The 27208-nt window shown below is 39.9% G+C and overlaps 1 protein-coding gene across 3 annotated transcripts in view; it reads right to left on the bottom strand.

The window, feature by feature from the left end:
• Positions 1–27208, bottom strand: part of foxj3 (forkhead box J3) — a 92828-nt gene that overhangs the window by 40538 nt on the left and 25082 nt on the right. For all 3 annotated transcript variants that reach the window (XM_085406841.1, XM_085406840.1, XM_085406842.1), the window contains one exon: positions 12994–13488. In XM_085406841.1, the coding sequence (XP_085262967.1) occupies positions 12994–13314 (321 nt within the window). In that variant the 5' untranslated portion in view covers positions 13315–13488. The remainder of the gene's footprint in view (positions 1–12993; positions 13489–27208) is intronic.

Below are 27208 nucleotides of genomic sequence, written 5' to 3'. Positions count from 1 at the left end.
ACAGAGACTTTGCTTCATAGGAGTTGGAGGATTTCTTACTCATTCAACAGGGCAAAATCGAGGGGGCAGCATTTTGTTCGTTAGTGACAGCTGGTGCAGACAGTACACCGTGAGAGAGCCTGTATGCAGCACTGAACTGCTGCTCCGGTCCCTGGGACCTTTTTATCTGCCAAGGGGAGTTTGGGAACAATATAATCCGTATGTGGTGTTTTTTCTCTTAGTAGTAATGCAGTAAGAGCTGCTGATCAAATAGCAGAATGTTCAACAACTGCAGTGGACAGAAGGCATACTTACAAATAAATGTTATGGCTTACATATGAGAGCGTTTTAGTTAAATGTTTGGAAAATACACACAAAAAAAGAAATCTGATAAGCCAAAGCTCCCCTGTCAAATTACAATTGTACTATAGGCCACTTAATTCCACTTTTCAATATGTTTTTTTAACTGAAGTAATCCACAGACGAAAACACAGTGACTGTATGGCTGAGAAATAACATATAGACACTTCAGCATACTTTGAGAACTGACGATGATGCTTTCACAATAACAGACTATACGCAACTTTAGTGGAGTTACCAAAACACACATCACCATACATGTCAGGCAACAGTAGGCCTTTTATAAATAAGATGGTTCACTGCTAAACAGAAAAATGAAAAAGAAAACAAACAAAAAACAGTGAGTTTATAGAGCTGACTTATTTTATTTCAGTGGGCTTTTAAACACTTCGAGACTTACACAATAAGCACCAACCAATATGAAAATAAACACAAAGCACCATGTCACTAAGAATGATTTGCTAAAAGGCAATAAACCGAATAAGCTCCATACAACGATCCAACCAAACTGGAGACCATTTCAAATCCAGATCTGGACATTTTAGACATTTATAAGGAATATTCCAGCTCTGTGCAGCATTGCTCACCCCATTATAGTGCCCTATTTTCCAGCACTGTGGACTCACACTGCCCTCTGGGAACACAAATTGTCATTATTCCAGTTCCAAAGAAACCTTGTCCAGCTAAATGATTATAGACATGTGTCTCTGACTTACATTGTGATGAAATACTTAAAAAAAAACAAAAAACAAAAAAAGAACTGTGCCTGTACTCAAGGAAAAGGTCAATTCTGTACTGGCTCTATTCTAATTTGCCTACAGGGAAGGGTGGGGCACATGATGCAGCCAACAGTGCTATCTGTTTGACTATTAGGCACCTGGAAAAACCCAAGACTTTTTGCATGTCTCCTTTTCGTTGACTGCAGCTCTCACATTTGCTTATTTCAAAACTGAAACAGATAAATATCATTTTATGTTATAAAGAGGCATGTTTCCGTTTTGACCAACTGAATCTAGTATGTCTGGGTGATCAGTACCCCTTTCAGAATCAAGATCAATCAGCATCCTACCGCCTGAGGTTTGTGTCAGCTCTCCATCTCTTAAGCTTATATTCAGTATTCTTACATTTTTAAATCCTTACATGACTTCTGCTGCCATCCTGCTCAGTTTTTGACTGAACTGGAAAGTTCTGATCTGTGGTGTGATGACAACAGGCTCCTTTTAAATGTAAGAAAAAAAGAGATTAGATATGTAATGCAGACACAAGGTGCAAAGAGTGGACCAGAGGATTCTCTAACCCCCCCACCCCTTTTTCTTTCTTTTTTTGTTTTTTTACTACATAGTGTACTCAAGTGTGGGAGTTCAGCGTGGTATGCATCCTTAACGTACAGTTAAAATCTAAGCTTGTTTGTCTGGTACAAATGCCATGGGGGTTATTTGGAAGAGTGAACACGAGTCCTTCCAGTGAAATATGTGAACAGAGTTTGCAGACATGCACAAAAAAAAAAAAAAAAAAAAAAAAAAAAAAAGCTCTTGTATGAACTATCCCATAGTCACCAGCTATGGTAGAAGACAAAGCACCCCAATGAGCCTACCTCAAATGAAAAAGAACCATGCAGACATGGCTATATGGCATTTTCATATACTGTTGCTGGTTGTGTAATATGTGCAGTGTGTTTCATTTGTGGTTGTGATTTGCCACAAATGTGTTGTCTGTTTCTTTTTTTTCCCCCTCCTAATACTATGGAGGTGGTAAGTGTGCAGTATTTGAGACCAAAATAAATTCTGCCAAAGGGATGATAAAATCTTTTGTATCACATTATAACAAAAGTAGATTGAAATGCCGTTCTACCAGTCCAGCAGCATTAAGAGTGAATCAGAGCTACGAGCACAGCTCTAAATATTTCAGATTTCATTCTGCGACTTTGATCATCAACTAGGTAGTCACTTCAACAGGCTATTTTGCATGTTTTAACCGGTAACTATCATAAAATTCAGCTTGGTTGATCTGGCACAATCTTGGCGAAATTGCAGATGGTCAGCAGGGGATTTCCAGCAAGCAACCAAAAGTGGTTGAAGTGCTAAAAGTGCTGCAACATTTTTAAATTGAGGCAAATCTTATTCAATGGGATAGTGGCCAAATTTAAAACTAATTTTTGTTTTTGCTTATAGATCATACCTTAAGATGTCTCCTTATTTGTAGACTTTGACAAAAATATAAATCCGATGATTTTTAGCTAAATGTCGTGAAAAGGTTATCTGACTGTTCTTGGATCCCCTTCGGTGATGCTGAGCTCGCCAATGCAATCCTCAACAATGCACTACACAGTTGTTTGGCTTTGCCTAAAGTTTCTATTATCTCTGCATGACAGATCTGTTTTTTTGTTTGTTTTTTTTAAACATAGGAATGGCCTGCTTCATTTGCACAGACATATCTGTGACCACATACCGAGAAACCACTGACCCGACACGTCAGTTGGTTTGCAGGAAGCAAAGAGTGCCAAAGAAGACAGAACAAGTAAGAGTCTGAGGAGCTCTGAAGCTAGAATGCAGTCAGCTCTGCTACTTATGGAGCTATTGGAGATTATTTTTACTTTCTTGGTCTGGACACCAAGAACGTTCCCAGGGTTGCATCTTATTGGACGATATTTCATCACAGGTTGCTGATTTGTACAAACCGTTTGTTTCATCAACACTTTAAAACAACTCAAGAAATTGTATTGCAAAGCACTAATGAGGAAACAGGCAACATGAAACTGCAATCTGTCCAATAACATTCTAGTCTGCAAAAAATAAAAGGAAAGCGGGGTAAAAAATGCAATGTGTAAATTGTTCATTATAGTTTATGCAATAACATTAAACAAATCATTTCTTTGCTTTTACTTAATAAACAGTAACAGTAAATAACAGTAAATTAATAGTAAATAATATTAATAATATATAATATTAATAATACATACTTAACATTATTATTATTTTATTATATTCAAAGGGCAAAGTTGTGAACAATTCTTGTCTGAATCAACAGTACTCAGTGTTCTTCTTTTCTGCATCATAAATCAGTCTTAGAAGGGGGAATAAGCTGCAAAACAAATGGTTTGTCCTCGTCTGTGCATCAGATATCGACTTCATTATCACAGAGGAGGAAGTTCACTGGATCAATTGATGACCACGGTCAACAGCTTTTGCAACTAGCTGTTGTATCACATCTTGAGCAGAAAAAGCAGATGGGAGGGAGCTACTAAGGGTTAATGACTGGGTAAAATGATAACAGAAGTCATGTATATCATGGATGAACTGTGAGACCATGGCAGAGACTGTCAAAAAGACAGCAACAGTTTCCAAAAAAATAAATAAATATTGAAGCCAACATAGCGGTACACAGGCCTGCAGGCCACAAGAGGAAGAGATAGAAGCCTCAGGCCTTTTATGTTCTGCACTGCAGTCAGCACTTCACTCAGTGGAGTGTGGGGACAGCAGCTCCTGCCAAAATGTATCCATGCCAAGGCCTGCCAGCTTGCTCTCCCCGCCCACTCTAAGGGCCAGAGCGTGAGCGGTGGGGCGCCGGTAGGCGGGTGCAAGGTGAGGCTGGTGGGCGGGTGGCCAGGCTGGAGCTTCCTGACACGGGAACCCGCCTCACAGCAGGATCAAACTGGCTGCCGAGTGAATCACTACCCCTCCCACAGCCTGAAAAAGTCAGCGCCGGGCCAGCATGCAGCCACTTTTCCTGTCTCTACAATTAACAAGAAATCCAGTATACGTGAGACCGCAGTAGAAAAGATACATTTCTGAAGAACGAAAAAGTAACTTTGCTATTTACTAAATTTTCAGCAGTATGAATACATATTTAAAGTGATACTGTTTCTTTTGTAACATACACGCTCTCAATTCCAAAGTCCTTAAAATGTAAATGCTTGCTTTACACTGTAATGATGAAAGTAGACGAAAGTATCAGAGACTCTAGCACCGAAGCAATTTTCCACTTTGAGATTTCAGGCCCTGTAAATCTAAGCTTGAGGTGAGAGATACGGGCAGGAGGCACGAATGCTCATACCTGACCGATCTTATTTAAATAAGCAACAGGAGCAAGGATTTTCTGAGCTGTGGCTAGTCACTAGTCAGAAGCAGGAATATTATCTCCAGAGTAAATAATGTCCTGGAGGACCAGTGGCTACCCAAATCGCTTCTTTAAAAAATAGTAAACTGCTCCAGGCTGCTATTATTAAGCCTCAGATCCAATGGGAAGTTGAACCTTTGATCTGTTTAGGGTACTGTGTATTTGCATTTTATAATGAGATCAAAGCAAGGTCCAGGGCCCCTGCAGAAGGCAGTTCCATGCCCCATCTCTGCACACTCAACGATTTACAGACCAAAGCTATATTTCCCTGTTAACAAGATCATGTAAGAGCTATGGACCTCAGTGAAAATGCAGTGGGAGATTCAATGTTTGTTAGGCAATCAAAGCAGCTTCCGTTCTCTTCCAACTAATTTTCTTTTCCTGTACACAGGTGTAGAAGAGAAAAATAAAATAAAAATCATGCCAGTAGCAACAATCTCTTCTTCAGTTAAAGTTCAAGAGCGAACATTTCAAGCGTTTTTTAAAACTGGTTGAGAATTGCTCCCGAATTTCTCTGGCATTTTTCACCTGGAAGAAATGCAGAGGGGAATTTACACACTTTGCCTGAAGTGAGCCTACAACGAGCCGGGAGAAGGTTTGAGATGAACATGGAGGTCAACATTTCAGCTTTTTTTTTTTTTATATAAAGAAAAAATAGACCCAAAAAGAAATCAAACATACTGTCACTCTGTCTATGGCTGAGCTGAGCTGAGATATTTTCAGACAATCAAAGTGGACATTATAGTAAGAGTCAAATTAGCCAACAAGATCGACTGTTGTTACAAAATGTAATGAAATAATCCTGAATTTGTAAATAAAAACTACAACCATATTTTCATATACATATGCAATTCTAATTTTGTACTATTAGGGACTTTTAAAATCCTCTGAGTTTAATTCTTAAACAGTAATACAGTTGCAAACATGCTTTATTATGAGTAATTTATTTTTAAACAATTTTTGTATAAAAACAAAAGAAATATCTTAATATCTACGATTAAATATAGTCATTTTTTATTGTCAACTAGATAAAGAGTATAACTTCTCAAACTGCTTTTTTATGAAACAATATGACAAAGCAAACTCATTTAAATCAAACTCAGAAATGACTGTAAAGACAAACTACTCTAGTGGTCTTCTAAAATACTGTCCATCTACAAAGTTGATTAGGGGAATACCCTCCTCTGTCACGCAGCAGTCTCTTTCAGGTGTCTTGAAGCCACACGTCTGCAAATCATTTATGCAACATGTGCCCCACAAACAGTCGTAGTGAAAGTGAGAGAACCATGATTTGCCTTTCGTGACACGCAAGAGAGCATCTGTGCAGAGAAAAGGCTGATTCGGGCACTTGTGACACACTTGTTAATTTCATTCAAATGCTAACCTCAACCTTTGAAAAAAAAACAAAGACTTTAACTTATGACTTGGTAGTGTATGTTCTAAAACACTGAATAAGACCACTAGGTAAATCCCAAGTCTCATCTTCGCTAAGCGGCAACGACGGAGAGACAAGCATCATCTTCTGACCTTGTGGCTGAGGAATATTCCCATTTATGTTTTAATCTCAGGAGTTATCGGACCAGCTGACGTCACAGAGATTAAGCAGCACATATTTGTTATGACAAAGAAGACAAAACATAAGAGAAAAGAACTTTTTAGATACATCTTTTAAATATAGCTTTCGGTAAACCTAAAGGTCTTCAAGCAATATAATGGATCTTCTTTGCATGGAACAGAAGGCTGCAGAAGCTAAAGTATATGAGCTGAATCATGCACACGACTGCTTAGACAAACCTGCAAAACATGAATCAAAAATGCCTCAGAGAGCCAGAGAGGGTGTTAAGAAAATCACCAACTAATTGCTTGCTCATAGATGCCGAGCACATATTCGGCACTCTCAAGGCAGCGCTTACTTTTTTCCTTTTTTTATTTTAGTTTTTATTTATTTATTTATTTATTTTATTGACCTTGATGAATTATCTGTTTTTATTGACAGCACTTATTGATATTTCTTAACAGCGCAGGCTAATGGAGTTTTATTGAGATGATTAAATGAGCTTCTGGTGCCCAGATTAGCCAGGTCTCATCTCTCAGACACAGCTTGCATTATCATACAGAACAGACGCATGCGTGTGTTGAGTCCCAAATTCCTGCGACTGACATCTCCAGGGGAACAGAGGAGCGATGACTACATCCGACCTACATTCACCCCACCCCAGCATGCTTGCTTCCAACTAATTACACACACAAACATACTCAGTCACACTATAGGTGGATTCATATCATAACGGTCACAGTGCAGGGAGAATTGCAAGCATATTACAGAATTATACAATTTCAATTAGCCGTTTTGTTACTTCCAAATCTTTTGAGTATCTGCTTGGATTTTAAAGGGAGAAAAAAAAACCTTTACAAGCGTAAAAGCTACAAGTGACCTCCTGGTGATTGGGAGAGGAACCTTTCCCAAGGCTTTTGCACAGGCTTGGATGAAAATATCATTTGTGTGATGGGATGTGAAAATTCTCCAAGCACAAAAACATTAGAAACAAACCTAAGGCTACTGGAGCTTGTTCAAATGCCCCGGGCACGGAAACAGTTATATTGGATTTCATTCAAATGTCTTATGCAATGAGAGATTTATACATATTCCATGTGCATTATTCTTGTTGTTTAGATTCTCAGAAAATCTATGACAGGGAAAACACCTTATTAACAAGAACTGAGGGGGGGAAAAAAAATTTGTGACGCAGGCTCCAGCCTATGAGCACATCTTAAAACCGCTTTTTCAGCGTTTCCTGCGCTGTACAGCATCCTGGTTAGAGTGATGTGGTTTTTCACACTTTTAAATGTGAGGGGTATTTCTACAGTTGCAGCCCACATTTAGGCCAGAATCTGTCGATCTATGCAAACCTTTACCAAACTAGAAAGCGCCTGAAGAGCGTCAATCGTCACCAGCGCTGACTAATTCAGTAACTTGCTCTCATATCGAAGACATCATTGCAGTTACGTCAAATCTATTTTAAACTCGACTCTGAAAGAAGCACTTTTCATTCCAACAACTTCAAGATAGCACACTGTGGTTTTGAGTATATTTTTTAAAAAAAAAAAAAGAAGCTAAAATCTAACAAGTGCCCTCATATTTTTGAAAATATATCGCATTTGCGATAATATCGCGACATGATCAAGTGCAATTTTCTAACCGCAAAGGCTGCGATTATACTCTGGACATGTCCAAATTCATGGGCTGCATCCTCCTGAGGCCGCATTTGTAGACCGATTACATCACAGCGACGCGCCGAAGGCTGTCCAAATTACTACCATATCCCAGAATTCATAGCGCGGCCCAGCCAAACTCCAGTTTCCAACAATGGCGGCCGCTACTAAGTTTTAAAATTACTCATACTAATCTTTCTGGGTCACAAAATAAACTTTTAACATATTTTCAGGCGAGAAAGTAGTTGTGTAAACATCAAATATCTGCTCGGTTTATCAAGATATCCCATATTTGCAAAAGTGCTTCGACGTTTTCAGAGGCGTCTGCTACCCACCAGCTCGACAGCTAGCCGGGAGCTCGAGGGTTACTGATGCGGCCGAGAACGGCACAACTCCCGGCACATCATTTTCAGATCACCGCGGAGTTTCGCTGCTCGGGTTAAACGTGATATATAAGTCACTTAGACAACCTAAAAATGTTATTGTTGGGCTTTTTTCAGTGTTTTGTTTGTTCGTGAGTAAATCGGTTTGGCTGAGATTAAAGTTATTAGATTAGATAAAATAAAACTTTATTAATCCCCCGGGTGGGTTCCTCCTTGGTTTTCACACAGCTGACTAAACGTCAAACAGAAAACTCATTAAACAGAAGTATGAGACAGTCGAGAATTTACGCCAGTGTCTGGTTATATTTTAGATAGCAAGAAGCAGACGGCCGAGTTTATTAAACTCCACCGAGACAGCGGTGACGCTAATCAGAACTAGCCTTCTGATTCAGAAGGCTAGACCGTCCAATTTCACGCCTTTAAATTTTAAAGGCGTGTTTGTGTGTGTGTTTATACAATTGCTATTATGTTACTGACTGCAGAGATCAGTAAGATGTGTGTATTTTTTATTTATTAGTTTTATTTATTTAATATTATTTTTTAATTGAATGACTGTCTAGTAGTTCACAGATGTTGAAAAACTGAGTGTGGTAAAGCCACTGATTTTGTTTATGTATATTTCTGCAATCTGCACATTGTACTGACTTTCATTTTAATGTTTACACCAGGGTTCCTTGTCAGCACTTTATGCTCAGATGTTTGTAAGCTAAAAATAAACTATTGTGTATGTTCAAATATACTGTTGTGATTGAAGAAGTTAAATAAAAATGTCAGTCATCAATTCATGCATCACCTCATGTCATCATAACAGAGGTCTGTCTTCCAGGAAAGAACAGTTTAAAATTAATGTAATATAGTATTGGCCATACTATATGATGTATTGCTTGTCTTTGTTTAATAATACAGAAGACAAAGACCTTAAAAAATAATCGCATATCGCATCGCAATCGCAATATTGGGGCAAAAAAATCGCAATTAGATTATTTTCCATAATCGTTCAGCCCTACTATGCGTCGCCAGGTGTTTCATCAGATTTGAGGTGTTACCTCCTTTGCACAGTATCAGCTTAAAGCACTTGTTGCAGGCTGCTGAGTTTGCATCTTTTGCTGTGAAGTACAGCCAGACTTTTTATTCTGTAGCTCTGCTCTAAAAGAACGTACATACCTGGGCCTGCCTACTATCCTCGGAAAGGTAAAATGATTGGCTAGAATCCAAAGTGTATGACGTCTCAGGGAAAAAAGCACTGAAATAAAGCACCGAAATGTGCGCTGCTTTTCGGTCTGGTTACTACCGTTTATGTCAGAACCGATACCGGTACCCATCCCTACTTGCAGCAAGAAAAAACAAAAGTCCAGAAACACTGTTGCATCAGATCAGCTGCGTGTCGCTCAGTCACATTGGAGTAAAAATAAAATGTTAACCTTAGCGTACAGGGTTTGAATTGTTTTCACATTATGCGACTAACTGCAAGTAGTTGCAACAACCGACTAGCTGTCCTTAACTGAGCAACACACTCATCATCTAGGCAACCACTTTGGATCACATAGTGATTGCACTGGTTGCCTGCTGCCTGGCAACTGGTCTCCAAACAATTGTGGTCTTACTCATATCAACTGCAATTACCGTTTCTGAATTTCTCTATGAGGTACTGGCTCAACTCTGAATGCAAGCAACAGACTGTGTGTATACAACAGACTTGCAAGATGGTTAAACTGCATATGATTGCCATCTTTACTACATTCAATCGAAAACTGGCAATAGACCGATTACAGATGACTCGGTCTTATTACCGTTTGTTTGCATCTTGAGGCATTGAAGTCGTTTTAAAGACTGCAACTGACTGCAAGTACGACCAGGTTCCCATCTTGAAAGCAACCATTTCAAAGGGAATGAGATCGCATTGCACACGGTTGCAGTATTTTTAGGTTTGCTGCAGTCTCCAACCACCGTTTCTCCTAGTGTGACTCTAGCGTTATGATTTAGATTTCTGTGGTGAATCTTTGTAGAGCTTACAACGTAACCCACTTAAGCATCCGGCACTGTTACCAGCATTCATACTTTTGCACAGTGTTTTATATTTTAATCGACTTGGGGTTGTCTCCTGGTGCTTTATATGCAGAGCTAGCCACGATAGAAACTAAATGCTGGGGCTTTTTTCCCCCTCCTGGGTCCCTAACTCTTTGTTGCGGTCCATTTTTTCCCTCCTTGGAGGTAAGCATAATTGTCCACTTCTTTGTACATTCTCTCACATCCATTCTGATGGTGTTGTCAATCTCCCTCCAGGAATTTGCTGAAATCTATGAGTCCTTATATTGAGGCTATGATTATTATTTCTTATACTGAGGTGATGATGGTTATTCTCTCACTGACAAATTCAAATTTTGCAACAGAAAAGTAGCCAGAAATGCACAGAAGGCATCAACAGTCTTGAAAAGGCCAATCTGAATAGTGAATTGTGGTTCCTTTTACAAGGAGGTGCTAGTTGGGTTAGAGCGTACAGTTTCAGAGGGATTTGAGGTTAAGATATACCCAAGATGTAGATTTAACACATTAGAATAAATCTTCCGTTTGGCATGTTGAATTTGTACCCTTTAAAAAAAAAAAAAAAAAAAGTTTATACAATTCGTGGAAAAAAAATAGTTATCAATACACTGATGCCAATTCATTACATTTTAATAGAAAATGCATTAAACAGATCTTCAAATTATTTAAGCAGGGTCACTACTCTATGACTGTTTATGGCAGCAGTTATGAAATGAATGAGGGTAAAGTGAAGGCAAAAACACCCAACTTGAAGAGAAGAAGATGAAAATCAGAGGGGTGTAATTTTTGACCACTGGTGAAACCAAATCAGAGTTAATCATATTTGTTGCCAGATTAGTGTGATTAGATAATAACAATACACATGCTGACACCACGCTGCAACAAATAAACACCTAAAGACCACATGTAGGGATATTTTTTCTTTAAAAATTAAAGCAATGGTGGGTGCTTGCCTTGTACTGTATTGCAGAGTGTCTGCATCGTGATAAGCATCATCATAGCAGACAGCATATCACGACAGCGTCATTACACGTTTCTACTATACCCCTCATCTAAACCATTAATATGATACACAGTTTGAAGTTTTGAAATAAATTAAACATTGGTATCAGCTACAAATGAAGCCACATACACATCCTTAATGCTACTTCTACTTATTTAGAGTGTAGGCTTTTTGCAACAAGTTTACATAACGTCCTGTTCTTACTGACTGTTGGAAAAAGCCACGCTTCACAACATAAGAACCAAAAGACACATTAGCAGCAAAACACTTGGGTAATTTAATATAATTTCTTCTTTTCTGCTGTAACTACAGTGGAACTGTAACTCAGTGGGAAGACCAAAGCGTCAACCCTGCCAGCAGCATCAGTTTGATTCCCACTGAGGCCACCCACTCTAAAATGTATAAAAAGTGTGTGTATTCACAGTGCTTGGGATAAGTGTCAACTACATGCTATGTCTTATCTACAGTTATTTTAGTTGGGCTAGTCTGTCACACCCTCACATTTCTGAGCAGTAAAGTCTGTGGATATGTAGGAGTTCACCAAGTCCACTACAACCCACCTAAATTATCATCTACTCATGGCTGCTCTGAATAAGAAAGCAGCATTTAAAGTATCTCAGTAGGTACAGTCTATCCAATGATTGCAACATGTTCTGCAACTGGATTTCCTCACAATCCAAAAACAAAGGCGGTGAAAAACGCTCCTCTAGCCTTATACCAGCGTCTGGCGAAAAATCATTTGGCAATGAATTTAACATTTCATTGCACACGGAGGTAGGTGGTATACAAAATGCAGAGCTGAAAATGCCTGTAACTCAATGCAGGAACACATGCAGTCTGACGGCACATATGCTGCTGTGTTAGTGACAACTAAATAAGGGATGATGAAGGTAAAAGAGGAAACAAAGGCTGCAAAATAAAACAATTCATTTCCTTACAAAAGGGGCCTTGCCACAAAAGCTAAAATCAATCCATTTATAATAACACATGCTTTCTCATCTCCCCCTCACACACACACCTCAGTGCAGCCTGTACACATGCCAGATCTTGTCGCCCCAGGAAATGGGCTTCATACATCTTGTCTGACTGCAATAAAGCAGTGCCTAAGATTCTATTTCCAATAAACGTCGACTGATTGGAAAACTCATTCTAATATCAATTTCCATCTGGGCCCTTTAAAAGGCAATCAGCATAGCTTCATCTCGGTATATCATGGGCTCCTTGAGATGATGACACAGCACTGGCTCTCTCCTTCTGCATAATGGCCTTCTCCTATCAAGGCATCTGCAATGAATAATACCACCCATGAATAGGCTATTTAGTCTGTGTTCGCACAGATAGGGGCCACTTCCCTGAATATTAATCCAGGGTTTTACACTTCATATGGTTCTCTCAGGGCTGCACCATTTTTCATTCGGAGGACTGAGGCACTTAGTGTGATTTGGCACACTCATAGTTTCTCTCCAAGCTTTCTCAGAAGTGACAATGGTGATTACCAACAGAATCTCACTTTGTTTAAGACATCCAGATCCCACCAAACTACAATTTAAGTCAAAGAATTTCTTCGACGAATGTTGTCAGCAGCTCATCTCAAAAACGTAAGGTCAAAGGAGAATCTAACCAAACGCACAGCCAAATGAATTTTAAAAGAGCAACAACGATAATATTCAATATTCTGGATATCAGATGTCTGTTAAAGGATAACCTTGGTGGTTTTTCTAAATGTAATAATGTACAGGTCTGAACAGCTCGTTTTGCCTTAGCATTTGCTTTTCAAAAAAATAGAAAACAAATAAAACATGGCAGTCAAAGCATGAAAAGCCCAACTAAATGCAAAATTATTATTGCATTTCCTCATCTCCATAGAATTAATAGTCAAGATTTCTTTTTCCTCACCTTCCAGCCACTGCCCGCCTCCCTGTAGTAGGGAAAGTTATCACAGATCCACTGGTAGATCTCGCTCAGTGTCATCTTCTTCTTTGGCGAGCTGTTGATAGCAAACGTGATAAGGCTGGCGTAGCTGTAGGGCGGCTTGCCATCCTTGTGCTGCTGCACCTCCTCCTGGTCCAGCGTGGTGTTGGGATCGAGCAGGGCGCTCTTCTTTCCCATGCCGGGCCCGTGGGCATTCTGGGCATCAGCCTTGCGAATGGCCGCCTGCATGGTTAGCTGAGGGAGCCAATCCATGGAGGTCAGGCTGCTTTCCAGCTCCGACGTCATGGTGACGACCGGCTGGACAAAAGGGGGTGGGGAAAATGTGAAGGTGTTGGTGGTAGCTGTTGGTGTTGGTGACTGATGGAGAGCAGACCAGGTGTGGAATAACAAAGGCGAGTGGGGAATGAAGTTAAGGCTCCCTCAGCTCAGGACATCAGCATACCATCTTCTGGAGATCAGCTGTAGAGAAACAGCAAAGAGACATGCTTAAATAAGTCAACCAGCCTGTGTGATAAGGAGAAATTAAACGTTGGGAATGTAGAGAAGGAAACAGCTCCAATATCAAAAACCAGGCGTGTTTATAAAGCATGCTTATATTTGCTGTGCAGTAGATCACAAGCCAACCACTTTCTCCACCACTTGCTGCTCTGAAAGCTGACTCATAGCTGGGACTCCATCTGCACAGAGAGAGTAAATGCCAGGCAATTGTTTTCACAACTGCCAGCCAAATGGGGGAATGGCTCAGGAGGAATTCCGACTCTCTTGAGGGTAGTAAACCCCCTCTCTATTTTTCCTGCCTGCCTCCTTCCCCACCACCCCTTCCCCCTCAAATCGACCCTCTGCTGTAAACAAGCCAGCTAGTGTCATCTTGCAAACTGTTTCGCCGCCCGTAACAGCCTGTCTCGCTGTCCCTCTCGGCACACTGCCCTCTGCGTCTTAAAATAGGGGGGCAGAGAAAAGCCTAAAGTTACCAAGATAGGTTAAAGGACGTACGTGTGTGTGTACACGAGAGAGAGAGAGAGAGAGAGAGAGAGAGAGAGAGAGAGAGAGAGAGAGAGAGAGAGAGAGAGAGAGAGAGAGAGAGAGAGAGAGAGAGAGAGAGAGAGAATGAAAATGCAATCAGGCTGAGGGGAGAATGAGGACTCCTCACCGAGTTGTGGGATTTTTCTCTTGACTAAGCACACTCACACAAGTGTGTTTGTTAGTGTGAGAGAGCATGTGAGAGTTTGAGTGCATGTCAGGCTGGAAATAACACAGTCTTGACAACACTTAACAGGTCAAATATCTTTCAAAAATAGTGTTTGTGTACCCTTGTGATGCCACTGAACCAGATTTTTCAAACTTTTTAAGCACATTTGAGAATAATGAGTATTTTTGCTAAATACAACTAATAAATTTTACTTGTTATACTAATAATTATTTTTATTAAAACATGCTACAAAAAAGGAACCTCGGTTTGTCTGAATGCAGTTTTACAAGTATTAAAAATATCTACTCCATTACTGACATCGAACTTTTAAAATCTCAGATTTGTTTTATATCCGTTTACTTAATGAGCAAGTCAAAAAACATGGCAAGACAGACACAAAAAACATAATTTATATGCTGCTCTGCTTACCATCTGAAATGCATCAGGAAGAGTACGAAATTCCCAAATTGGCCGGCAGTTTGTGAGAAGCAGTATATGGCTGTCCCTTTCAATTGATCTCTCACAGTAGGGGTTAGCTAGTGCCCAGCAGCCAATTCAATATCTGCTATCAGTGCAGACAGGCAGAGCAGATGATGAAGGCATTTCCACACATCCAAACAGAATTCGGAGAAAGGAAAAACCAAAACCGGCTGCGGGAGATCATTAACGGATTGGCGCAGTGGTCTTAAATCTTCCCTTAGTATAATCAGGGTCAGGTTTCATCAGCCGCTGTTAAGTTTCTAATCCAAGTTTTTCTGAACAAAATGCATTAAAATATTTTATTCATTCCATTTCTTGCCTGCTATTAAACTGATATAATTCCTATAAAGGATGCTCCGAGTATCAAAAACTCCCATTTTCAGGGCTAAGAAAGATGGATCTGACAGAGAAAAGTAGCTATGGTTACCTTGAATTTATGCCAGAATGTTTCAAAAACTACTTTTATGTTTGAGCCCCCCCCCCCCATACACACGCTATGTGTACCCAAACTCTGGGCGTTTGTAACATACAGAGCATGAAGGAAAACATAGAAACACTTTCTGCTGGAAAATGAAAAGTTTAGAAAGATGTTTTGATACTTGATTCCCTCCTTGATATTGTTACCTCGAGAATCTGTGGTAATGGATCAAAATCAAGCTGTTCAGACAAGCCTTATGAAACTCAAACATATTTTGAATCTGTTGTTTTTATTCTTCATTAGAACTTACATCATGGCTGTTCACGGACAACACAGGAGAACTGAAACTTCTCCCCCATCCTCTGCAGTCATGAGCAGACTGATAAATGAAGAGGCTTGCTGACTGACTATACTGACAGGTGAGTCAGACTAATGGTGAATAACTCTTCCTCATCATACAAATAAATACAAGGCATCTCCACCCTGTAACTGAACTGAAGGTGACTCACAGGGCTGCTGACAGTAATTTTCCCTCTATGAGTAGAAGCCCACTGAAATACAAAACTAATTAGATTTTAAAATTAATCTACACATTATACACCGTACAGGCCTCCGGTACAGATTTTACATCAGTGTCGTGCAGTCTCTGAAAGTGCAGCCAGTACAGCGTCCATTTTGAGATACTATGTGGTACTCTTAAACTGATCTCAGTTCAGTCAATAGCCCATTTAATTGATGTTCACACTGTTAAGTAGGGTTGCAACTATTATTTTAATCAATCAATCTGCGGAGCATTTCCTCGACTGATTAACTGCTGGGCCAGCACACTTAGCTTTAATCTTGTGTCATGCTTTTGTCCTATCACAGATGTTCTGAAAAAGGCACAAAGCACACATGAATGACAAGGTATAACTATAATATCCGACAATTTGTCTTATAAAATTTTTTTTAAGTAATTAATTTCTCACTGTTTTATTGTTGATCCACTATTTGACTAACTGTTTAGAGCTTGTTCAACACAAATAATCAAGATTTAATATGAAATACTTTGCCTACATTAAAAGAAACTAACCCCAGGTTACAGTCTGTCACTTAGTTTAGACTGTCAGAACATGCCCAAGCGACAGTATTGTTTGGCCTTTGATTTGAGTCTGTTGCTATGCAACATGCTGACGTCACAATACGTCACTGAAAGTTTTGTTGGTTTCAACTTGTTGTTACTGATGTGAAATTACGATACAATGCTGTCATAAGGTCCTGTAGGTGCATAAATGCTACAAATAGGTCCTTTTAGCCCATTTCTAAGTAGTTGCAAGATAACATGACCATGTCTTAATATTCAATATAGATAAGAACCTTCAGGGGACCAAGACAGAGTAAAACACACACTGAAGTCAACTACAAAATAAAAGTTGACAAAATGTCAGGCAATAAGCCATGCTTATACATCAGTGTTTTTGTACAAGTATTTCTAAAAGTCTGCCCCTCCTGCATTATTAAATACAGCATGTTGCCATCAGAAAAGCAGAAGAGAGTTAAAAGAAAAGAGAAAAAAAGAGAGAGACTTATGTGTAATGTTTTCACAAAATACTGAGCATAAAGGGGGCATGCAAGGAGGAAGCAGGCTGAGCCTTCTGTTGGCCAGCAGAGGTGAGGTGACTGAGACAAGGGTTGATGAAAAGTGCTCCGCCCGATACATGGAGACACATGCCATTTGACCCTCCACGCTAATGATCCAGCTGCTACATAATCTGCAGGGCCAAGATGGTGACTTAATTAGAAAACCTTGTGCTGTGGCAGGAATGATGAAGCGCAACACAAGGAGGCAGTAAGACGGCCTCCCAGCTGCCTTCATTATCCAAGCAGTGGGACAGTCAATGCAGGGATGTGCCCGAGCCCACTGCTGCATCACAGAGGGCTGTCTGATTACATACACCAACAGATTTGGGGGTGGGCAGAGGAGGCGGGGAAGACGAGAAAAGCCAGAGGACATGGAACGGTGGGGGTGAGCTTGAAGGGCACAACCTAGATGACATCAGGCCTGGTACAGAGCAGAAAGTGGAAATGGTCTGCATCCAAGGGGTCTTTGAGTTCAGGCTGTATCATTAGGTGCCAAAGGGAAAAGGCTGCAATGCCACACACATGGAGACACTTTGATCTAGCTGTAGGAAAATGAGGTTCCGTCACTGTCATCGCCAACAAAAAAAAAGAAAAAAGAAAAACATCTTTCTCCCTCTCTCCACTTTAATTTGTTTTTAGAATGGCGTGCCAAGAGTATTTTTTGAGTGCTGAGAGGGAGAAATGGACAGTCAAATCTATTCTCTATTCAAGACTCAACATTTCTTTATCCTCCAGGGATTAATGGCAGATTTAGTTCTGAACGAAAAAATGAAGGCGTATTTGAAACATCTTAATTTACCAACTTCTTGACAGGACTTATCAACAGTCCTGCTGCCAGCAGAGCACTGACAGCAAATCAGTGATTGTGTTTGGTGTCTCAGCTACTAAGTTTGAAGTGGCTCAATCAAACTGACAGCATGGCTATAATACATATGCCAAGATATCTTTTATTCAAGAATCCTCAACGAGGCAACAAGCTGAGTAACGACCAGGGATTACTCAACGTAACACAGCAGATTACGTCAACTCGTGTTAGGCAAGCATGTACCGAGCCACCAGTCAGCAACTGCGTCATAAAATCAGTGCTGTACTCCTGTCACCACTATTGCAAAATTCATGCCTGCACTTAGCAAGCACTTAAAATTTTAGTACCCCCACAACAATGCATGGCCCAGAGAGAAATTAATATTTCAGCTGTGATATTAATACTGTGTATGACACTTAAATGACTTCAAACATTTTTTACAGTGACAGTAAGCATGTCTTTAATCGCAATTTAGAAAGCGAGGAGGGTTGATGAATGGGTGAACGTCTGCATGAAGTATACTAACATCATTACAGGCGTGTACGTACAGAGTGTTTCCTGAGATGGCTAAACAATGTCTGGAACCTTCTTCTGTGACATCGGAGGTAGGGATACACTGTATCTTTCCAAAATAGACAGTTTCATACTTAACCACGTTATGCAGCAAATGGTCGGATGCGAGGGTATGAAAATATGCAATCTTTGAACTCTGAACCACAATCACATCTCACTGCAGCCTTCTGAAAGACTTCCAAACAGCAGTGTTTAAGATGTGGTATGACCCAATCGGCGTAGATTTTTACTGGATCGTGAAGAATAAAACCTCCAAATGTTCGGGTGTGTTTCCAGTTCACTCTTTACTTTGGCACTTACACAGCTGCTTTTAACTAGGTATTAATTACCATAGCTCCTTATGGCTAATTAGCATAAGCTACATGAGCACATGGCTGATTTGCATCAGATAACATCTAAACATTACAAGAGCCATTTCGAAACAGCCATTCCTGAACCTATACTTACACAAAAGCATTTACAACCACCACAAAATGAGCGCTCCGTTTACAAAAAAAAAAAAAAAAAAAACTTAACTGTGCATTACAGCTCAGAGCTTGGCTAACTACACAGTAAGCTTCAGTGAAACGACAAAACGAAATCTTGGTTATTTTATTGCATTTATATTTAAGCTTTACACAGTGCCTCGTCTCTAATATGTTATTTATTAATAATGCAATGGGAGGTCATAGCAGTAGCAACAGGCTTGGGTTGTGGGGTATCAGCAGTGGAAATCTGCATGGCAGCTTTGGCTTGTCCAATTTCATCCAACAGCTCTTAACCAGCCTATTAAATAGTCTTACTTACATAAAGCTAATAATTATATTCATACAATATGTCAATACATATGACACAAGAGGGGACCTTGAGCAACCATCTCTATGTGACAATTCTGCTTAACATTTGTGACCTATACTCTAGTTTAACAGTTCTGAACCTGGGACTGCATGCACAATACAAAAGTTCAATCTGTGTCCAGTATCCAGCTTTAATAGCAATTACAGCCTCAGTTTCAAACAACTGGCAAACATATACTAATGATTCCTGAAAGACGAGCATGGAATTCAAACTGTTGCAATATACTGTCTCTTTCCCTCATAAAATAAATTCTCGAGCTGACCACTGTTGTGATTTGGCACTATATAAATACAACTGAAGTAATGTTTTGAGAAAAACTACCCACAAAATATCCTATAAAAAGGTCACTCTGCTCTTGTCACACATTGCCTCAGTGCCAATGAATGAAACTAACAGACAGGACATTCATCAAAAAGGGAACTAGTAACTGAAGCAGAAGTGCTGCATGCACACGAAAGGGAAGTAGGCAGAACAAAACGTGAATTAAATAGGTTTTACTATTTGAATTACAGTTTTTTTTTTCCTGTCCAGAGAGAAAAGCAAAAAAACAACAAACAAACAAACAAAAAAAACAGGCTATTGTGGATTTGCAGTAGGAAGCAGCACTTAAAGAACTGACATGCACCCCATAGCCAATGCAAATCAAAAATAACTGCACTAACTGAAACAGCAAGCAGGTTTGTCATCCGTCATTTCTCTCTCTCTCTTTTTTTTTTTTTTTTTTTTTTTTTTTTTTTAAATGCAAGGTCAATGAATCAGAAAAAATAAAACCGTTATTATGCTTGTCTAAAGAAATGCATGTGTTAACCTGCATCTCGAGTATCTGTGTATCAAAAAACAGCGCCTGTCACTGTGTCTGTGCTCACTGCAGGAACTACTGAGGACAATGCAAAAGCTGTCATTTTAACTCGGCATGAGTAAAAACATGTTTATACGTGACTCTATACTAGCGCTGGGCGATATATCGTTTTTTTTGGGTTTTTTTTTTTAAAATATCGATATATTTTTATATGAGATATAAGATGTGACGATATCCTTTATATCGATATAGTCTATGTTACGTTATAATTATAGTTGTGGAGCCTCTCTTTCGTCCACTTTTGTCTTTACGCAACGTTACTCGACCTCGCCTCTCTCCTTCACTAAACACAACTCCCCCTCCTTCCCCATCGCTTCACCTGCAGGCAGCGACAAGATGGACATGGCAAATCTCCGTTAACGAGTTACTGCGCATCGCCCCATGCGTGGGGCTGGACGGCGTCAACGTGTTAATGACCTAACCACGCTAACAAGCTAACCACGCTAACGCCATGCACGGCCTGAAATCCTTTCATTTTCTCAAAAGTTGACAGCGCGCCTTATGTATGAATTCTGGTTGTGCTTGACCGCGAACCGATTTAATGTGGTACACAGCGTTCAGCAATCTGTCAAAAAAAAAAAAAAATGTTTTAGTACGACTTTGGTAAGCTACAGAGCTGCACCACTTGATGGATTGTCGGAGCATTATGGCTACCGAGGAGCCTCGCGTAGTAATACGTACTGTGCTTCAACGTAATATTACCGTCTTGTGTGTGTGTATAAGGACCATAAATGGCACCTGTTAAGACACATGGTTACAAAGCGGATTTCAAACTCCAGGCTGTCAGTCACGCAGTAGAACTTTTGGGAACAGAGCTGCTGTGAAATCTGTCTTTGTTATTATGCTCAGTGTATTTTAGTTTACATTTTGACTGCACAATTGTGAGCTCTTTGTTATGCACAAAAACAACAGTTTTCTTTTATTTATGGAGCATTATTATTTAATAAATGCTCAATTTATTTTTGAGTAGTTTTTTTCATGTACATCTATGCTGTATGTTAATAAAAGTGCCTGTGTGACATCTGGGACACAGCTTTGACTAAGAACTGTCTTTCTGTTCTTACTTTATGGTTTTTAAAAAAAAATATCGAGATATATATCTTATATTGCCATCCAGCTAAAAAATATCGAGATATGAATTTTGGGTCATATCGCCCAACCCTACTCTATACTATAACACAAGGTGAACACTCTACAATTCTCTACAATTAAAGCTTACAAAAACGTTTGCTCAATATGACTAATTATTATAGGTGTTTATACCAATCAGCGATTAATCAGCGATTAAGTGGGGGGTACAAAGTGACCACTCTAAAGCCCATTAATAAATATGTTGACTGGAGTGTGGGGTGAACTGAAGGGGTTACATTTCAAAATCCTTAGTCAATTCCCTTCAGACCCTTTAGGTGCATCTAAAATACAACCCCTTTCAGATGCATAACTCTCTCATTGCCTTTATCTAAAGGCTCCTCCCAGTTTCATCCAAACATTTCAATGGCTCTGACAGACAGAAGAAGCCCCAGTACTAGTGTTATATCATGTCCTATGTGTTAACAGTACATCAGAGATGTATAATGCATTATGTCAGAGTTCGCTATATTTTGATATTATTTTTGATAACTGAAGCCATGTAATCCAAGTAGCCACGCTTTAATAAACTTCAGTAAACAGATGGAACAAGTGTTAAACTGTAGCTTGCAAACCACACTTCGCTGGCCTGAAGTGCAGATCACAATGTAATTTGCTGTTAGATTCTGATCAATTCCATCTCTGTGTCAGGGATAATTTTTCATACATAATTAACGAGGTTACTGCTGTTGTGCCACACGTCTAAATGGGCAGAACTCTTTGGATTTGGAGAGGCTTACGGATGACTTGTGATGCAGTTTGGCACTGCGAGTGTGTAATAAACTCAGAAGAAAGGCTTCCAGAAACAGCTGGAAGCAACAGACGAACTTCAGCTCCCGTTAGCATTTCATCAGAACTCGGATTACAGTCATTAACGGGGAATCTCATTAGACTGGCTCCTCAACGCGGTTAGGACTTAACCATAAATGACGTGAAATTGTAGATCAAAGTGAAGGAACACTCAAAATGCAACATACGTGAAAGGTGTTTGGCATTTCTGGAGAGTTCTGTATACACCTTCAATAACTGAAGGCATGCAAACGGAGCATCCTGCACTCTGATGTTTATGGATCAGTGTAGAAATGTGTTGCTCTCTGTCCATTGTGCAACAAAAAGTCTGTTTGTTAACATTGTTATTTGCAAATATTGCTATCCCTACTGTATAACAAGAATAAACGTATTTAGGATAATGCAGCATCACCTCATAATAGATCCTACTCAAAGTATAACATAGACGTCTATGGATTTTCAGGACACTGTGTGCAGCAGCGTGTTTGAGGAAGGGTTACTAAAATATCTTAAATGCGTTCATTTTTTAAACATTTAGAATTGAGAATTTTGTTCAACACAAGTCAACAAAAGTTAGAATGACTTAAATTACTTTCAATATGTTTTTTAAAGATTACTGATAGTTGACCTCACTTCCTAAGTGAGTTACCAGCAAGAGTCTATGTGAAGACATCTCTTTTTATAGCCTCCTAGGACCTGGCGTCCATATATGTGGGTGGACATCACATTTTCGGTTATTTAGACCAAAATACTCAATTTTGCTCTACAAAGGCCTGATGTCCACTTAGGAGGACATTATACTGTTACTGTTCTATCGAAATCTTGAACGAATATCCTCATACGTGGCTCTCATTTTTTCTTAGAAACAAAAATCAGGTAAAAAAAACGAACAAAAAAAAAAATCTGGTAATTCTTTGTTTTTACATTCATCGGGCCCCAATATGCCCAAATATCAAAGAGAAATCAAAAATGCATGCCGTGTAAGAGTTCGGGTCTTAGGTGGTTAAGGCTCTTTGATTAAGTTGTAAAGCAAGGCAGGACTAGTTTACTGTGCAACCTAAACTTTTTTTTTTTTTTTTTTTTTCTCACCAATCTCAATTTATTCAGTCATTGGCTAGCATTAGAAATATGTAAATATATATACACACACATTAGTTATACAAAATAGGTCATCAGCTGCATTAATCCATTAAAATATTTAACTTCTTTTGCAGGCTGTGCGTTGCCATTATGAGTTTTCAGTTTGCCATTTCCTCTCAAGTTTCTATAGAATGACAAATGCTTGCTGTAATAGGAAAAAATTATTTTTATTGTATAATAAGGCTATACCACAGTCAACCCATTTTATTTCGTACCTAGAACACAGAGTTGCCTACCGAGAACTACTTCCCCTCAAATACCTGTGCATCACTCATCATTTCCTCTCTGAGAAAAGAGTAGGCTATTCTGCTCACATTCTGACTCCCACTTGCAGACAGAAGACTGCTGATAGGCACCAGACCAGCGCTCTCCTGCACTTATCTGCAATTTCCGCGATTAATCCCCTTTTACTGCAGTCATGCATCCGTCACGGCTAACACTCCAGCAGCATGTGTCTGCTCAGCTACAGACACAACCATTAAGGCCCTTGATGACTGTGCTGCTGCATGTGCTACCTTAGAACTGCAGAGGTGATGAATGCAGCATTAAAAACAATGTCACTAGGATTCAAACAAACCACAATAAATATTTACACCAATGATTGTTAAATGCTGACCTGACTTTGGCGTGTTTGGAGAGAGAGACAGGGAGAGCACGAGATGGAGAGAGACACAACAAGGGAAAGTGAAAGAGCGAGAGAGCTCATTATGACAAGAATCTTCCCGTAGTGTGATGGTAACTTGGCAAAAGGGAGGGGAATCGCTAAGTGTGCTCCCTCTGTTATGCCTGAAGATTTGGCACTTGCACTCACAACAACAACAGTGATGTAACCTGGTAACAAGACTTTGGCATGTGTACTCTCGACCGAAACCCGGGTCATACCTTCCATATCAACGGCTTTATATACAGCGTGGGAGAAGCTCGTGTTTTCCTAGCGATTGCAGGGGGGGGGGGGGGGGGGGGGGGGGGATAAACAGGGAGGGGTGGGAACTCTGCTCACCTGCCCTTCAGTCAAAGGAGAGACTCCTCACTTTTTCCACCCCTAGAGTCAAAAGGACTTATGGGGTTATTTTAAGGATCTTTCAAACTAAAATAGCTGTGCGTCTGAGTATTGTGATTGCACGTGAGCTCTAATCATGTAGCGAACCACCCTAAGCCTCATCTTCATTAAAAAACTAAAAAGTAGGTACCAGCAATGCCAAGGCAACAGCTTTTAACGTCAGTCTTCCTTCTCAATTAAAGGCTTAATGGTTCCGCTGAAACCACCCCCAGGAAGAAAGCATTAATAACCCAGTCCTTACTTGCATTTTTAGGATGTGTCAATTATCGCTTCACTGCTCACACGGCTGAGCACATTGTTCAGCTTATTGCAGCCTACAGCAGAGCCCGTCGCCAACGGAGGTCTCTGAACGCTGTGCACAAGCGTGCGTGTTTTACAGTGTAATCTACGTGTCAGTTATATTAGTAGGTTACATTTTGTTCGAGTTGGTTTTTAAGATGCAGGCAAGCAGACCTCTCTGCTGCGCTCTTAAAAAAGAAAAATGGTATACATGCTCTTTCAGCTCCCCTACTCCCTCAATCCCACTTCGCCTGTGGTTGAACAAATCAAGTCCATAATTATTCTGCCAATCAATGGGGAGCGCAACTGTGGCTGTGGGGCAGTTTAACGCTGAGGAGAGAGGGAGAGAGAGTTGTCAACAAAGCAAAGCTAAACCTCAACATCCTTTAAACCCGCCAAACCTTAAAAAGGCAAGAGAGATACCTTTGTCTTATTAGCTGGTGCCAAATAAAGGGAGGAATTCTAAATATGTGATAAAGAAAAAGGGCGCCCAGCTGCTGCAAACAGACAGAGAGAAAGACATGCAAGTCGGGCAGAGGGACAGAGGATCACAGTAGTCAAAGATCTGGGAGTTGTCTGGGGGATCAAGAGAGCTGCTTCAGGCTGTCTGGATAGGCCACAAAGCAAGCAATAGGGATCATAATCCCCGAATCAAGACACAGCCAAAGCAAGAGAAAAATGTGAATGGATGTACAAGTGGAAGACTTTAGCGATTAGGGACATGTCCTCAGCTTCTCAGCAGTCAACCATGTTCCATGTTAATATTGGTTTGCGGGACTGGATTGATTTATATTAGAACCCAACATATATTTGCCATTTACAGAGCTAAAACATTCCAATATTGACCAAGGTTGTTTATATGTTTAAATGTACATATATCTATGATGTATTAGGAGCTACCCAGAAGGGAAAATGAAGGGAACATCATTTATAAGCTATACATTTCACAGAAGACTGGAGTTGGAGCTGCTCTGCTGGACAAACTGTTTGATGACACCATTTCCAAATTTCCCCAAGGTTATTTTTGTATGCGTGATGCGATATGTTCTGTTGAAAGGGAGAGAGACCGGAAAAGTTGTCATATCAGACAACATATGCACCCATTCCAATTTATCAGTTACGAGCTGATATCAGATAGCTGACACATGGTTGTGGTCATGCACAGATAGACATGTAGACAAAAAGACAGATAAAAGGATGGAGAGCTTTAGGCAGATAAAGGGAAGACACACAAGCACAAGGCTCCCAGTTAATTTCTGTAACTGCAGGTCAATACAAAAAACATAAAATGTTCCAGTAATTGAATAAGGCCATCCAGTGAATCAGAGCAGTGATCAGGAGGGGTTTGTCTCTCCATCCCTAACAGCTTGCCTGGGAGGTGGCCTTTATTTTGGAGGTGGCAGGGGTGCCTTGACACTGACCATGCGGGCCCAATTACCCCAGTCCCACGGCCTGGGGGCCCATATTAACACAGTCCCCCCCGGGAGGTTGACTCTATGCCAGCCTGGCAGCCAGCAAGACTCTGCTACTGAATCACAAATAGACCACTTAAGGTGCTGGCAGCCCGAGTGTTTGGTGGCAATCTTGAGGGCCTATCATCCTCAGTATTGGCTACATCCAGGTCTATGCTGATGAACCAGTGTCTGAGGTGAGCAGCGAGCTCTGTCGGCATGGGATCAGAACACGATATGATGTCCAAAAAAAAAAAAAGAAAAAAAAAATCTGCACCACCTGAGTAAAGTTATTCTCTTTAGGAGTTAAAACAGTAAAAGAAATGCAGTAATATCAAGGACGAGTCAGTTCAGTTTTATTTATATTGCCTAGGGCTGGGCGATATATCGAGTTTTTTAAAAAATATCGATATATTTTTTATATGAGATATAAGATGTGACAATATCCTTTATATCGATATAGTCTATGTTACGTTATAATTATAGTTGTGGAGCCTCTCTTTCGTCCACTTTTGTCTTTACGCAACGTTACTCGACCTCGCCTCTCTCCTTCACTGAACACAACTCCCCCTCCTTCCCCATCGCTTCACTTGTAGGCAGCGACAAGATGGACACGGCAAATCTCCGTTAACGAGTTACTGCGCATCGCCCCGCCCCGTGTGTGGGGCTGGAAGGCGTCAACGTGCTAACGAGCTAACCACGCTAACGCCATGCACGGCCTGAAATCCTTTCATTTTCTCAAAAGTACCGAGGAGCCTCGCGTAGTAATACGTACTGTGCTTCAACGTAATATTACCGTCTTGTGTGTGTATAAGGACCATAAATGGCACCTGTTAAGACACATGGTTACGAAGCGGATTTCAAACTCCAGGCTGTCAGTCACGCAGTAGAACTTTTGGGAACAGAGCTGCTGTGAAATCCGTCTTTGTTATTATGCTCAGTGTATTTTAGTTTACATTTTGACTGCACAATTGTGAGCTCTTTGTTATGCACAAAAACAACAGTTTTCTTTTATTTATGGAGCATTATTATTTAATAAATGCTAGGGCTGCTCGATTATGGCAAAAATGATAATCACGATTATCTTCACTGAAATTCAGATCTCGATTATTTGCCGATATTTATTTAACCCTTTAAGACCTACTGTAGAACCAAGTCCGCCAGAGCTTTTATATATATATATATATATATATTTTTTTTTTTTACATGTTGTAGTGCCATTTGTGGGAGCATTTCAAGTTGCTATACAACTGTTATAGCCCATATTTTAATAATATGTATGCATTAAGTCCATAGTAACTACATTAATTGCAAAAAAAGTGCAATAAACTACAAAAAAATTGAAAATTGTTTTTGTTTTTTACATATATATATATATATATTTCTACTTGGAGAAATTTAAGAGGTTTATCCCTCAAAACTTTAAATACAAAAAAGTTGCAAAAAATAGTTTACAACAACAGGAAATTTATTTTGAGTGTCTTCATAGTTTTATTTTGGAGATACAGCAATTTTTATATACTGCAGGAAAAACAAAAAACAATCCTATGA

This window comes from Rhamphochromis longiceps, linkage group LG5, assembly GCF_057381845.1.
Source record: "Rhamphochromis longiceps isolate RC_006_pf linkage group LG5, R_longiceps_female_GT1.1, whole genome shotgun sequence".
NCBI classification, from domain to species: domain Eukaryota; kingdom Metazoa; phylum Chordata; class Actinopteri; order Cichliformes; family Cichlidae; genus Rhamphochromis; species Rhamphochromis longiceps.
The sequence above is the reverse complement of the archived record's forward strand: the minus strand, read 5'-3'. Positions and strand labels throughout refer to the sequence as shown.